We start from the raw sequence: 15,886 nt of genomic DNA, 5'->3' as shown, positions 1-15,886 counted from the left end.
TAGACATGTTTCATACAGCATGTCCTAGAAGGCAAACCACACAAATATAATGCAAAGAGACAAGCAATCTGCTGGAGTGGGGCAGCTGTTCCATGACAACGATCACTGACAACTTGGGCTCTGTACAAAAGTAGTTCCACAGATCTCAAGAGGATATGTATAAAATGCTTAAGAGGAAGCATTTCCTCCATGTTTCCATGACTTAGTTCTCTGCTGGACATTATGAAATCCACAACCTCCCTCAGTTAATTAGCTCCTGCATTCCCTGAGGAATTGCTGCTCTTGGATCCAAGCAGCATGGGTATCTGCCTAGATAGTAACCACTCCTCCCTTCCTGTGCTTTTCCTCCTTTCATCTCATATTTCCTTCCCCTTTCTTTCTTCTTTTCGCCCCTTTTCTTCCACCTTGGAAGATCCCACAGAGAGAGGAGAGACTGAGCATGAGATCTTTGAACTAATTCCAGCAGGGAATTAAGCAGACAGAGAACAAGGTCTTAACAGGTCAGATGAGAAAGCTCAGAATGGGAAATAAGACATGGGTACTGCAGGGAGAGCAACAAGAGAGTCTGGAAAGAAGAGAGAGAGATGTAGGAAGGGGACGAAGTGAGAGGAAAATTAACTGGAAATGGGTCTGAAAGTACTGTGAAGAAAAGACAGAAAGTAAGTGTTAAACAAGGAACAAAAGTGACAGAACCTGAGAAAAATATATTAAGGATGTTTCTGTGATTACTGCATTTTGCTCAATTGGAAACATGGCTCCAAATAACCAAGGAAAATATGAGGAAAGGTTTGATGGTTTTTTAGTATAATTTTTTTCCAGGGTGAGAGAATAGGTGAGACAGTTTTCGGGGGAGGATTCTAGTGATTGGATGGTTCATGTGGAGTAGGAAAATACACTGACTGTATTTCATGTGTATTTACAATCTTGCTGCTAGATTTTTGAATATTTTTACATACATTAATGTGTGTGATGTGGCTGTGGAGTTCACAGTTTAATTCTAAACGTGTGTATTGACCAAAACATGTAAAAGTGTCAATCCTGGTAGAAATGCAGAGCAGAGAAAGCAGCTTTGTTGTGTCTGTTGAGCTTTCTGCAGAGGTGAAAGCAGAAGGTGTCACAGCACTGGCAGCTTAATTGTAGTTTGGCTAGGGCTTGTCTACATGTGGAAGTTTTCAGTGCTAGCTTTCCAGATGACTAGTTTGGGCTCAGTGTTTTGCACCATGAGTAATTCAGTTTAGTCCATTTTGGAGGTGAATTGAAAGAAATCACATAAAGGCAGCAGTAGCAGAGAATAATTCACTTAGAGAGTGAGGCAAGGGAAGTGCATGAGTGAACAACTGGTTTCTTTTAAAAATCCACCCTCAGACTGATTTTATAATAGCTTCCCTGTGTAGAAAAGCCTTTAGTTCCCTCGCAGTGCTGGGAGCCCACATCAGGACTTAACACACTAAGCAAGCCATTGCTATGGAGGCAGAGTTGCATAAAACTTCAAGCAAGCTGTGAGCCTTGCAAGGTGCTCCACTCATCTCTAATTTGAGGAAAATGCAACAGGGTCCTTTCTTTCTTCATTTTTGTTTCAAATGCTTTAATCTGCCCCAAGATCCTCTGCCACTTCCATTTCACAGCATGCCAGGAGGAGGATCCTTGGGCCTTTCCCACTTTTTTTTCCCCATACATCTCCTCACAGCCTCCTTGTGTTGGCTTGGTTGGGAAGAGGTGTGAGTGGGTGTAGTAATGGAACGCCACCCTAAATCATAAAGAGAGAATCCCTTACCTCTGGGGTGGAGTAATGCGAGGGTTTGCTTCCGTCACTCTCGCTGGAGCTGCTTTCGCTCTCTGAGTCAGACTCCGAGCTGGTCTCCGATTCACTGGAGCTGCTGCTGCTCGACCCCTTGCTGGAGAGTCCTGAGGCTCGGGCGTTGGACTGCGGCACCACCAGGCTGCCAGCCCCACACACAGCCCATCGGGGTGTGGGGGCAGGGGAGGGAAGAGAAGGAAACAGGAACATAAACACAAAGACCCCACATGTAAGAACCATGCTGTTTTAGGGAGCATACCTCTCAGAATGCCTGTGAGCTTGTCTCTGTGGCTAATGAACAGTAAAGTGACTTCAACATTACATTGCTATAACTGGGGGGAAAATACGGGGTTACTCTCATATCCATTTAAATCCATAGCCTTTGCCATCTTTTTCATCTGAGGAAGAGTCAAGTTTTCACTTCAGCTTGTCTCTTTGCCCATTCCACAGATATTTTAGGATATATTAAAAATACTAAGTGTTAAAAACCAGTATAGAAAGCAGTTTTATGCTGTCTAATGAACACTCAGCCCAGAGGTGAGAGCAGGAGACCAAAAAGGTGAACAATTAAGAAACAGAGTTGAAGGCCATACTACCAGTCATAAGTGATAATAGCAATAACCATAAAAATAACAATAATAATACATTTTCACTGGAGCCTCCAACCCCCATCTTCCATTTTGCACACTTCTTCACCTACCCATAAATGATGTGGTTACCTGTGTATACCATCTTGATATTGACAATTCAAGATCTAAGACTCAGCCTGCAAAAACTTGAAGAGCTCAGGCTTGTGTTTTTGCATGTCAGCAGTGCAGTGCTGTCAGCAGAGCTACTTGCCTTCTTTAAAGTTATGTTCGCATGCAAGTGTTTGTATTATCAGGCCTGACAGCAGCAGAAATGTGTATTTTCCTGAAACAGTTGACCATGCATATTAAAAATATCACAGTCATAAAGACTTGAGTGTGAAATATCGTATTAAGTCATCCAGCTTATTCCCCAGGCAATGGAATATTGTTCCCTATAGCAGAGTGCATTTTCTAGTGAGTTGTCCAATTTGATTTTAAATGACTTGAATGTAGCTTTTACTTTTACCCCTGGGAAACTTCTCTGCAAACTAACCCAAATTCCACTGTCAGAAATTTCTGCCTACATTCAACCTGAAGTTGCCCTTTTAAAATTTATAGTTGTTACTTATTATTTCATTGTATTACTAATAGTTACTATGATAAATTATCCTCCTCCCTTTTTGCTCTCACATTTTTGCAGGCTGTTTTCCTGCCCTACTTCAGTCATCTTTCAGACAAGGCCTTACACATTTACTTCTTCAGATCTTTCTTCATAAGTCATTATCTCCAGGGATATGGGATCATTTTTATGGCTCTTTTCTGAACTCATTCCAATTTGTCTATATCTCTCTGATAACAGGGTGCCCAAAACAGAGTGCAGCATTATAGATGGCTTCTCACTACAGCCCTACAATGAAGGGCTATTACCTTCCTGCTCCTTGATGCGTTGCTTCTGTAAACATATATCTGAGCTGTGAGGGAATGTATAGTCCATTAAAACCTCTACTTCTCTTTCAACACTGCTTTCTTCAGAATTCCTCTACTGATAGCTGCATGATTATTTGCTTCCAGAGAGATTAGCTCGCTTTTTTCCTTCATACCTGTTCTCATTTTCTTCTTTTCCCTTGAAAGCTTCTAGCTCCTTTTATTTCTCTGCCCTCAGAGGTGTCTGCAGCAACTTCTAATTTAGTATCAAATGCAAACTTAATTAAATGGTTATTCACTTCCTTTTCCAGATCATTAATGAGACTGTTAAATAAACCCCACATGAAACACACTGGTACCCTGATAACCATCTCTTCCCAACTCCATTTACTGATGTTTATCATTACCCTTGTTTATGCTCCATCAGTCCAATATTGTGGCTAAAGCAATGTGATCTTGGAGATGCATTTTGTGAGAAATAATATGTAATAATTAATTACAGTTCTGCTATGTTGCACCTAATGAATTATCTTTACATGTTAATGGTGCTTTTCATTATGGAAAACAGATACCTGACACCTTGCACAAGCCACATCTGACAGGCAATTCCTGGGGCTTTGAAAAGAGGCCAGGCCATCAGAGATGCAGTTTCAACTCCACAAATCCCCATGGTCACACACTTTCTGGCCCTCTCCCTGCCTCCCCTAACATATGCCAACCTTTCCCCTCTGGACCACCTGTCTTGCACAAGCCAGTACTCCCACCACATTGCCTTTACTTGCAGCACCCCCACTGCCTTTTGCTTGGAAGTGGCACAGCTGCCTGCAGCTTTCTTGCTCCAGAGAGTTTCTGGTTGCTTGGGGAATCATGACACTGTTGGAGATCTTTCTGCACCCTTCAAAGCACAGCGGGGACAGGCAGTGAAGAAAATTTCACCTGTGATCTCACCTTACTAATTAAAAGCAAGTAAAATAAACAAGAGGAGGAAGAGCTGAGATCTATTATATTTTTGATCTTTATTTCCATCCTTGTAACTACTGGACGGTAGAGAGAGAGGCGGCAGTAAAAGCTCATGCTCTGTCAGGATGGCTTGGTGCTACACACGTGGTCACAGAAGTGTCTGCCACCTCCTGGGGGGCAAGAGGTTCGTCTTCATGCACCGGCATTAAATGTACCAGTTACAACGAGTGCCTTCAAAAAACCTGTTGTTTTGTCTAGCCATGTAGGTGTGGTAAAGACAAGATTTTCAGGCATTCGTATAACTTCATTAAGGCACAGAGGTGATAGAAACAGCTGATACGCTTGTAAAAAATTTTCATTTTTGGAGAAGGAAAATTGATATTTCGTAAACAGCTTCAGGATGCTGCAGCTTTCCACTTGTACAGGTTGACCAGTGAACTCTAGATTTAAGTTGCTCACTTATATTAACAGAGTGCAGTTAATCCCTTGCTAATAAAATAGTGAGAGCTATATACAAGCCATTATGGATAGGTTTTGTGGTTTTGATTTTTTTTCCTTAAGAGAATACAGAAAGAATATGAAAAGTTAACTGCCTTTTCTGACAGTGTAGCTTAGGGAATGCTTTTGACAGTGTCTGACTCTGATGGATTTCCAGTCCCCTCCACAACACCACTGTTACTGGAAAGTTCTTCAGAATCACAAAACATCTGCACATTTATGTCCTGCCCTTAGTGACTGTGGTTTTAATTTTTAAACCATCATTTTTATTTGCCATTGACTGAAGTATTCAGAAATTGCTATATAGGGGATGAGGGGGAAAAAACCCATGGTAATATTTCTTTCCTGTTGTGACATGAAATGTTTTTCTAGACTGCTGAATAGGAATTGTTACTCCAGCCCTAGATATAAAATATAACTGTTGGACTCTTCACAAACATCTGGAAAACTATGTTTGCTGTTCTAATGGTAGCCAATATACTACAAAATTTAAATTTTACAATATTTTCCCATTTATGCTGATACTGATGAAGTCTCCTGTCTCCCTTCTACTTTTTCAATTTTGAAATATAGCATATTCTTATAAGGATCCTCATTATATTATAGTGACCAGGGTAATAACAGTTACATCTGTCTTCATGCATTCTTATTTAAAAACCCCCTTGTTTTAAAAATTGGGGACTTTTAGTTTGGACTGCTCTTTCTGAAGGATGTAAGCAAGATCATGCAGTTAGACTGATTTACATTTTAATGGCCATGGCACATAACATTCATGCGTATTTTGCTACTGGTTTATGCCCCAGAATTAATTACCACATCACAGAATTTGTATGTTTATTTTATGGAATTAAACAACAATTTGGGTGAGAACCACTTTTCTTTAAAGCTCTTCATCAGAACATGCACCGACTCAAGAGAGAGAGTAAATACCCTGTAAATTTGCCAGAAGCTCAGTAATAAGACCATTTAAAAACCAACACACCATCTGAAGTTTCTGATCAGATGTCTCCCATCATCCTGGCTACAGGGGACCTGGGCACCCAACTGCCATGCAAGTCTCCAACAACCTGTTTTCCTTCACTGTCGAGTGAACAAGAAGAAGAACTGCTGGATTCTTTGTAGCCTCTATTTTTCTCATATGTGCAGGTTCAGAAACCCAGTGATTTGGGGAGATTAATAGTTCTTCCCCACTCAAATTAACTTGTGATCCAAGTTGAGAGGTGGAGCCATCTCAATCCCTGGACAAGGCCGAGAGGTTATTTGTCTGGGACCAGTTGTTAGCCCCATCAGGCTGCATGGCCATGGCCAGCCTTTGAATGGCACCAGTGGTTTGAACAGTTATGCAGGAAGGTGCAAGAGTTTGCTATTCAGTCAGTGGAGACAGATTCCCAAATGAGATTGCTTTGGTGGCCCTCAGGAGACCTCTTCAGGTTAATCACGCTGGATCTGAGTCCCTCACTATGCTTCATATTAAACTGCTGCTTACAGCTGCACTACTTCCCATGATAATAAATCACAGTATTCAGCACTGGCCACAAGAAGTTCCCAGGCCAGGCATATGCTGCATTGCACGAAATCAGTCCCAAAGACATGCAGCATGGATAAAAGTACAAGTAAAACTGATGCAGTTCTTTACCAAGTTGCAAGTATTCAGTGACAATATAAGTAGATTCAAAAGAGAAAAATCCCTCTGATGCTGAAGGATTTGCGATCCCAGTTTTTAGCTGCATTACAATATGAAGGCACTTTATACCTACTTTACACAGGCATGAATGATTATCAAGAATGCAACTCAAGGGAGAATCAGGCCTTGGAGAAATGACTCAGCCAAAGGAACATATCAGAGTGAGCCTCTCAAATACTTTTCCAGCCACAACAAAGGCTATGCAAATGCTCACAGAATCATAGAATCATTAAGGTTGGAAAAGACCTCCAAGATCATCAAGTCCAACCTTTGACCAAATACCACCAGGCCCAGTAAACCATATCACAAAGTATCTACTCATTTTTTGAACACTTTAGGTATGGTGACTCCACTACTTCCCTTTACCACTCTTTCAGTGAAGAATTTTTCCTAATATCCAGCCTGAACATCCCTTGGCACAACTTGAGGCCATTTCCTCTTGTCCTATCACTGGCTGCCTGGAAGAAAAGGCTGACACCTACCTCATCACAACCTCCTTTAAGGTGGTTGTAGAGAGCGATAAGGTCTACCCTGCACCTTCTTTTCTTCAGTGTAAACAAGCCCAGTTTCCTCAGTTGCACCTCATGGAACTTATGTTCCAGAACTTTTACCAGCATTGTTGCCCTTCTCTGGACACACTCCAGCACCTCAACGTCCTTCTTGTAGTGAGGTGCCTGAAACTGAATACAGTACCTGAGGTGTGGCCCCACCACTGCTGAGCAGGGGGAAAATGCTTCATATTTTAGAGTCCAGTTGGTCTGTGTAATTTCACTTTGCAGGAATTGTATCCAAAGCTTTCTTATCAAAAACGTCACTAACACTATCTGCTGTATTTGTGTTTGTGTCTGGAGATAGGATGCTACTTATCCAGTGTCATCTGCACAGTTGTGATCATCTAAACTATTCTTCTTCTAAATCTCACTCTACTGTGCAACTGCTAAGTGGCTGTGACTTCCCACAGGAGAGAGAAATACAACAACTAGTGAGAAGAGCTTATTTGAATAAACAAGTGACATTGTTAGGGATCACACTGTCAACATTGAGAGGTAAGCATGGAGAAGGTGATCCAAATCCATATGTCACAAACATCTGAGAAAATCCTAAGAAAGGCTGTATGAATACTTGGAGTATTTGGGACACCCAGAAAAAAGATCTATCACTGTCTAAAAGATTGAGGCCAGTTGTGGGTAAACAATACTCTGAAACAGACACCAGTCCCTTAGCTGGTATAAACTGTCATAACTCCATTGACTTCAATTAGGCTACAGTGATTTAAATCTAACAGTAAATCTGACCAAGACTCTGAAACAGTATTTCAAATTCAGTGATGAAAACATATTCCATGGTTTAAAGCTCTGTTGGCAGAGCCTCTATTTTGATTCCAGATTAAAGTATCTGAAACATCCCTTCCTTCTTCCCTCAGAGCCAACCTAAAACCCATTGAAGGTCTTTTGCACAAAACTCTCTTTATCCCTTTGTTGCAAGAAGCAAATTCCACATGGTGCTTCCTCAAAGCACAGGCTGAGAACATTGTGCCAAGATCTGTGTAAATATCTCTGCTGCCTGGCACTGAAGATACTGCATGTCTCTCATGCACACAGTAGGGAATTCCTGTCTCAATAATTGTGAATGAATCACAGAAGCCATGAAAATGCCCACTTCTTGCTGCTGCCCCTGTGTATTTTTCAAATTCTCTTCCAGCAAAGACCTCTGAAGCATGCTTACCATGGGAATTATCTGGACTTGCAGATCAGGCCATCCCAATACTGTAACAGAACATATGGGGATATTTTCTGAGGCAACTGTAGAATGCCAAGAAATAGCACCATTAGGACAGCCTACGGAATGAATGTGGACTTCATCCATTTGTTTCAGGACAAAATCATGTTGAGAAAAGGGAAATGATACCATTAACTCTAGAATGTGCCCAGACAACAGCCAGACACCACCATGGTTTAAAATACCAGTACAAAGGCTGGTTGTGTATTTAACATTCAAAGATGAGTACAATCACAGAGCCATAGAAAGGCTTGGGTTGAAAGGCACCTTAAAGATAATCTATTTCCAACTCCCCTGATCTTTAGGGTCTGTTCTAACCCAAGCCTTTCCATGGTTCTATGCTTCTGTGATAAAAAGGCTCTGCTCTAGTATGAGGTGTGCCCCATCGTATCTGAATGACCAAATCAAATGACCCTTCCAGGGCTCCAGCCACCATTCCATACATGGGTGTAACCGAACTTCCTACGGTCAGTGTGTTAGGAGACATCCTTCATTATTCTTTAAAAAGCACTAAGATACCATTTTTCTGAAGTCAGTATGGAAGTGACACAAATTTATGGTTTTGTACCTTTGCTAACTATAAGAATTAAACCAATTAACTGTCTGAATTCTTTCCAGTTACCAATTGCAAAAACCTATCATTCTCTAACAGGAAAAGACAGCTAGCCCTGCCATGGCCTGCTGTTTCAGCCTGAACACAAAAAAATGAGGCTCAATGCTTCCCTTTCTCCAGGTAAACGATTTCCCAGGAGTCTGTTAATACCTTTTGGAAACAGAGAAATGTTTTCATACCTCATTCCTGTAATGGATGAGGTATGAAATGGGAGTCATGATGAGTGAGAGTCCTGGAGGTTGTTTGGCTTGTCACAATATATAATGCTTCTGTGAAAGCACTGCATTACCTTAGCTGCACCACCTTTGCACAGCACAGCTAATAAAGCACAGCTGCCAAGAACAGGGTTCATAGACCCCACCTATATTTTAACACTTTCCCTGGGAGCTTCTTAAATAGTTTGTGCTGACAAGACTACAAGTATCATCTGATAATGTGAACTGAATCTCTCTGAAGAGCGTCAGGTGTGCACTGTGCAATTGCAGCTTAATTGTCAGAATGGTCACTAAAGAATATTTGATAGGAAAGGCTGTTTAAAAGAATAAGCTATGAAGCTCATGCACACACATATACAAAAAACCCTGAAGAAAATTCAGTCTGGCAAGGGGCATCTACTTGAGGTCTGGTTGATACTGGAGGCAGCCAAATCACAGCTCCCACTGTGAAGGAATATGGTAGAAAAGAGAAAGCCACTAGAAAAAACCCACCTTGACTAAAAAATAAACCCTCCTAAAATAAAATACCATGTAACAATTAATAGTGACACTTCTGTATAAATCAGTCTATCAAGAGGAGCGTGTGCTGGGGTATCTGAGATGAAAGGGTCCAGTAGACCTGGAGCAGCATTAACATGTAGATGAAGTGATTAGTCAGCAGGCTGACAGCTGTGATAGGAGCCTGGTGCCAGATTCCAGCGTCTGCTTTCCACTGCTGCCAAGTGTTCGCTTGTCGCTCCAGATAAATGGAGCATCAGCAGTGTTTTATTTGACCTGCTCACAAGAAAAATAAAGCAACTCTGACTTCCTTGGTGTGTTTGTCATTGACCTTGCATCAGCTGAATATGAGCAGAGAGAATCCCTGGTCCGGGCAAGTTAACTCTTTAGTAGAAGAGCAGCGATAGGGTCTTTTTACCTTGGTAGTTTAATTAGTCTCTTAATGGCTCAAAGTACAGTGACTTGAAAAGAAGAAATGACAGGCATAGTCTATGTGTCCTATACTGTTCTAGGAACATGGCTTTGGACCAATGGCCTGGAGAATGATGAACAGCTTTGAGAATAGTCCATGAACAGCACCCTTCTGCCTCCCCTGCAAAATCAGGAAGCAATCTCTATAGAGACTTTTCTTTGGGGGAGGGGGGAAAAGTGGGCCAGAAATAAATTGGAATTGGATAAAGTTGTTGAGAAGATTCAGTCATAGAACACTGTTTTTGATATCCCCCTGAGGCCAAGGGCAATGGCTTTTGTGTGTTTTCCTTCATATGTACCCCAGAACTTTTAATTTTTCTTTTTTTTCGTAATTTTGGCCATGTTAGGAATTTTCTATTTGAGATCCCTCTATTGTCTGGTCAAGGCCAGTTTGTGCCCACTGGAGATTCCTACCTCTCTTGATGGACTAGAAAGAATCTAAGATCCTAAGGATTGCTTAAACTGTGTGCTTGATATGCCCAGCTCCTTGTGCATTGTAATCTGTATGGAAAGCAAGTTGGTTCAGATTCCTCTTCATAATTTTTCTTTCAGTGTTCAGTCACCTTTCTCTGCTTGTCTAAGGACTGGTATCCAATATGAAGACCTCTATCCACTCCCAACTCAGTACTCCACTATTTCATTAGACCACTATCAAAAGCTGATCCCCTGTCAGATTCAATTATATCAGTACCACCTGTCTCAGGAACAGATCCTCCACTAACATTTTGAAGGTGATTTCAGCAGCCTGGTTGGCTTCAACCCGCAGAGAGACATGTTAGAAAAATAAAGGTAATTAAGCACTGGAACCGATCATCAGTAAAGATAAGGAACATCAGCCATGGTAGTTTCAGAAACCAGGCAAAGGAGCAATGCAAAATATTCTGTAGAGTGGCTTTAACCCACCATTTTCAATATGTGTCATCAGGAGATTTTGGTTACAGTTTCACTGGATATTAGTCTGGGTGTTGCTCTTTTTGTCTCATTTATTTCCTAAAACATGAAGTATAAATGTACTTCTACCCAAGAGAACAGCAATTTTTGCTTGTGAGTGACAGCTTCATCAAGCCTCAGAAGAAAACCACAGCAGTGCAGACTAGAAAAAACCTTCCTGCACTGGCCTACCATCACCTTTTCTCAGAATTACTGTTAATAAAACTCATGTTGTGGCTGGCCATCAAAACAAACAGCCTTTTGTAGTCTTCAGACACAGTCATAGCTCGCCTCAGCACAGCAGTCTTTTGCCTCAGTCAGCAGAGCCCTGGGTATGGATCTGCCTTGCAAGACCTCTTGCTAAGCTCTGGGAGTCCAAATACAGATGAACTTGTGCAGATAAAATTACTAACTACCATAATGGCTGTCCAAATGGGTGCAATAAATTTCAGCATGAGACAAACTCTCTCAGGTTTTACTGACTCTTAATGTTGCTGCTGCCAGTTTTAGTGTTACTCTTTGACTCAAGCCATATTCTGTTGTCTCCCAAAGGTCTTTTTGGCCCGTCAGCTCTAATCAATATGCTGCCTTGAGAAGGAGCTTGTTTTAAGTAGGTTTGCTCACCATAAAGAACCATATAAAGAAAATTTGACTTCTAGTCCTTGTCAGCATATATCACTCCCTATGCAGAACAGCATTTAGATGGTCTGTTATTCGAATCCAAGTGCTCTCTTTTATATGTTTCAAAAAATGACAAATGCCTGGAAAAAATGCATAGTTTTTCTACAGAAGACATTAGGCAGGCTCAGGAATGGCAAGCAGAACAGCTAATAAAGCTCAGAATTGTAGCAGAGAGGATGTAAAAGCTAATTAGTTTGAGATTATTTGAAGACTTGTAAAAGGTTCTTCTGTTCTCCTTTCTGTTATAGGCACAGCTTGTTTTCCATCGTCATCCAAAAATACTTTAATATGCTTTTAGAAGGAGTTGCCCAGGATATGCTGTTTACCTATTATTGACACATTAGCTGGAAATAAAGAATGTTTAAAATGAATTTTCAGCTGTTGAGTTTTTTGCCTGTGGTGCAGCCTTAGGTTTTCAGGGGCCTGAACCACTGGGAAAAAAACTTCTCCCATTCTGACCAGGCTCAGGTTCTTGACCCCTTATTCTGGTTTAATAACATTGTACTTTACAGCTTGGATAAGAGTACCCAGAAGTGCTCGTGAAGAGCAGGACTGGTCTGTCTAGTGAGGGTGTCAGGATCTGACGCACTGTAACTCAGCAAACACAGTGTGCAGATAATTGATGAAGGATTTTGAAGCAGAGAGCAGTACCTATGAGTAACCTTTGCTGTGCTTTCATCAGGTATAATGTGGTCTGTGAAAAACTATGAAGGGTGATATGCACAAATATATAAATGTTACAAAGAGTTATATAAATTGCCCTTTACAATTCAAAGGAAAAACTGAATGTGAATTGCATCTTTTTGTTAGATGTTATCCATGGAAAGTAAACTTGAGGTTTGCTCATGCACACACAGATGATGAGGGGAGGCAGAAATAAATTTCAAAGTAAATATAATTTTATTTGCTTTATTAATCTAGAATGTAGTACCAATGTGTTTGGACTCAGCGGTTCCCCAGCTGCAACCTCCTGCAGGATGTTATCAATCCTTTATTTCTGTGAAATGTGCTACCAACTACTACGAAAAACACTAGATCTGTATGACATTTTAATTAAAAAAAAAAATTGGTCTTATACCATGCTGTGTCCTGATGTAGTTAAACATAAATCTTCCAATATACCTTTCAATCCGTATCTCACATGTTTTGCTGTTCATTAACCACCATGCATCTTTTTAGGTTTCCTATGAATTTACAATATCACTAAAGCATGTGGAGATGCCTTTGCCTATTCTTCAATACATCTTTTTCTCTCCCTGCCTCTCCCAGTGGGGCAGAAAGGGAATGCACCCATGGTAGTGGGGAGAAGGCACAGGGAGAAATATTGCTAGTTGGTACTGTGTCTCCCTCCCAGTGGCACAACAAGCTTTTGCTGTCATCTTCCTTTCTCTGCCCCCAGGCCAATAGTCCTTTTCTGGCACCGGTCTTGCTGCAGTGCCTCAAACATGCCTCTGCCTGCCTGAGCTCCTGCATGGTCTAGGAAGTGCTGTGTCAAGTGGTGAGCCTCTTCAGAGCAGGAATGTGCATTCAGCAGTGTGATCCAGCATGGAGACTGTAAAAGGTGTAGGAGTCAACATGTGTTGCTGCTGGGAGTTCAGTGCCCAGCTGTGAGGATATACATTCAGTATTTCTTTAAAAGGGTATCACATCACCTGCCTGCAGCTGGGAAACAGCTGGGGGAAAGTTGGACAGTCTGCACAAGAGCTTTGTTGAGATGAGACACAGATTTCCAGGAGAGTATGATTTTCCATGGTCAGTGCAGCATGAAAGTAACTCTTGGGGATTTTTTTTACCACCCCAACATGACCATAAGTGCTGCTAGGCAAGCTTCAGCTTGGGGAGAAAGATCAAGCACTGGGTCTTTGCCATTAGCTTAGGCACTAGGGGAGAAAGCTAGATGACTTTGTTGATAACTACTAGCTTGAAGACCCCAGCAGGCCTTCAGACAGTTTTATTAATCATAAAAGTCATTAAAAATGGCCAATTCCTCAGGGGCAAAGTAAAAACAAAACCTTGGAAGAATGAATCAGAGCAGGCATCTCCCATTCCTAAGAGCACTCCGTTCAACATTCTCTGCAGGAAATGGAAAGGGAATATTTAGGACTGATACTCCCAAGCAATATAATCTAATGCTTTCTCAGGGAAGGGGCAAGCTTCCTTATGGACTTAGATTGCAACAAAGGAAAATATTGATGGAATTTGTGTACAGATGGGAGGCAATGAACTCTCAGTCAGTTGATTCAGAGGTTTGCATGTCACATCCAGAATCAGCAAGATAGTCTTCCCCTTTGCCTTTGCACTTAGCCTTTCCTCTTTTACTTTTTTGCTTTCCCCTGGCCTCTCCCTGGATCCAGATCTGGGCTCTGCAGTACAGAAGAGACACGGAGACCAGCAAAGTGCCATGAAGATGATTAAGGGATTGGAACTTCTTTCACATGAGGAGGCTGAGATGATTGGGAAGGATAAATACCTGACAGGAGGAAGAAAAGAAGACAGAGCCAGGCTTTTTTCATTGGTGCCCAGTGACAGGACAAGAAGCAAAAAACAAAAGTTGAAATACAGGAAGTTCCATTTAAATATAACAATTTTTTTTTTTGCTGTGAGGATGGTCAAACTCTTGAACAGGGTACACAGAGAGGCTGTGGAATCTCCATCCTGGGAGCTATTCAAGACCCAGCTTTGGCCTTGAGCAACTGCTTTAGCTGATACTGCTCTGAGTGGGGGTTGGACTGGATGATCCCCAGAGGTGTCTTCCTGCCTCAGTCACTCTGTGACCCTGTTGGGACTAGCTCAAGTACGACAAACTATGGTGCTAACTAATGTGATAATGTGATAACTACATGGGCACCGAATGGTTCCTGAGCTCCATCTGGCCATGAGAGTTTCCCTGTTTTGTGTTTAAAGCTCACTCAGATGACTACTGGGTCACTGCCCCAACTTGACTGAAATGTAGACTTGGCCTCAGGCACCAAACCTACAGCTGAAACATGTCAACTGCATATCACGTGTTCACAGCTTTACCCACTACTCCATCCTCTTGCATGCTATTCCATGTTTGTCAGAGTAAAATGGACTCGGGGGTGTTTATTAGGTTCATTTGCTGCATTTGGTGTATTTTACAGTAAGTGGAATGTGCAACAGCAGCAGCCAGAGGTTGGAAAACTTCCTTCTCCTTCAAACATTTCTGGATCTGTTTCTGAATGTGACCAGCAGTGTCTGAGGCAGCCCATCAGGTTATGCTTTATTTATTGAGCTGTACTTTACAGCACCTCTCTTCTATAAAACTGTGCTGTTAGAAGACTGCTTTACATTTTTTTTTGGGAGTATCTCTCAAGTGCAGTTGTCTAGCATCACTGCCCAGAGCAGCTGCTGAGAATGCCAATGCACTGACAGCTGCAAAATCCCTTCTTTCTGAAATCAGGAGTAGAAAAGATTATCATGAAATAATGGACTAATGTGGCCATTCTATCTATGCCGCTCATAAATTACATTTTGAACCTGGCAATTGCAGGGTAATTAGGAGGAGAGTAGCTTTCCTGCAGGAACATATATTTCCTCTTCTGCTTGCCTGACACACTCCAGTTTAATTTTTCCTTTGTTCATTCAGCTCAGAGAATAGCAATTACCAGAGGTGATAGCCTAGTAGCAATTTTTGAAACATGAAGAGACTTAGCACAGATATGAGATAAAAAAAGGACAGGTATCACTAGTAATTAAAATAACTTTGAATTAAAGGGACTATTGCAATAATTGCTTTTGTCCTATACTTGTTAGCACATAACCTATCATTATGAATTACTAATACAGTGAAATAACACCACTGTGGAGAATGAGCTTAAAAACACAGCTTTCTTTAACATGTTACTTCATCAGTGAGAGGTAAGTAATATTTGGGTAGACATTTTGAAATGGTAGGTGATGCCACAGCTCTGATCACTAACAGCCATGCAATTTTTCAGCCTTCCTTCCCCTTTTGGCCCTGACAGAGAGGCACAGGAAACAGGGCAGGAATTCCCATCTCAAGTAGCCAGAAGAAGGTTTCACATTATTAAAACAGATGATTTCCTTCATCTAAAAGCCTCTGAGGAGCATAAATTACAAACAACATCAAAGCAAGAGAAAAGTTTTAGAGCAGACTGTCAAAGAGGCTGCTGGGGTTTCCTTGGTAGATTTCCATTTTTACTGAGTCTAAGCCATTTGCTTTCTTTCTCAAAACAATTCCATATGTCTGTGGATTATTTACGGTTGTTTTGGTTTTTGTTGTCA

The 15,886-nt window shown here is 41.4% G+C and overlaps 1 protein-coding gene across 2 annotated transcripts in view; it reads right to left on the bottom strand.

Annotated features, from left to right (window-relative positions):
- AFF3 (AF4/FMR2 family member 3) overlaps positions 1-15,886 on the bottom strand; it is a 323,305-nt gene that overhangs the window by 49,645 nt on the left and 257,774 nt on the right. For both annotated transcript variants that reach the window (XM_042040545.1, XM_042040553.1), the window contains exon 10: positions 1,775-1,940. In XM_042040545.1, the coding sequence (XP_041896479.1) occupies positions 1,775-1,940 (166 nt within the window). The remainder of the gene's footprint in view (positions 1-1,774; positions 1,941-15,886) is intronic.

This window comes from Corvus kubaryi, unplaced genomic scaffold, assembly GCF_017639235.1.
Source record: "Corvus kubaryi isolate FWS band 111438036 unplaced genomic scaffold, C.kubaryi_AGA036_p1.0 133, whole genome shotgun sequence".
NCBI lineage: Eukaryota > Metazoa > Chordata > Aves > Passeriformes > Corvidae > Corvus > Corvus kubaryi.
The sequence above is the reverse complement of the archived record's forward strand: the minus strand, read 5'-3'. Positions and strand labels throughout refer to the sequence as shown.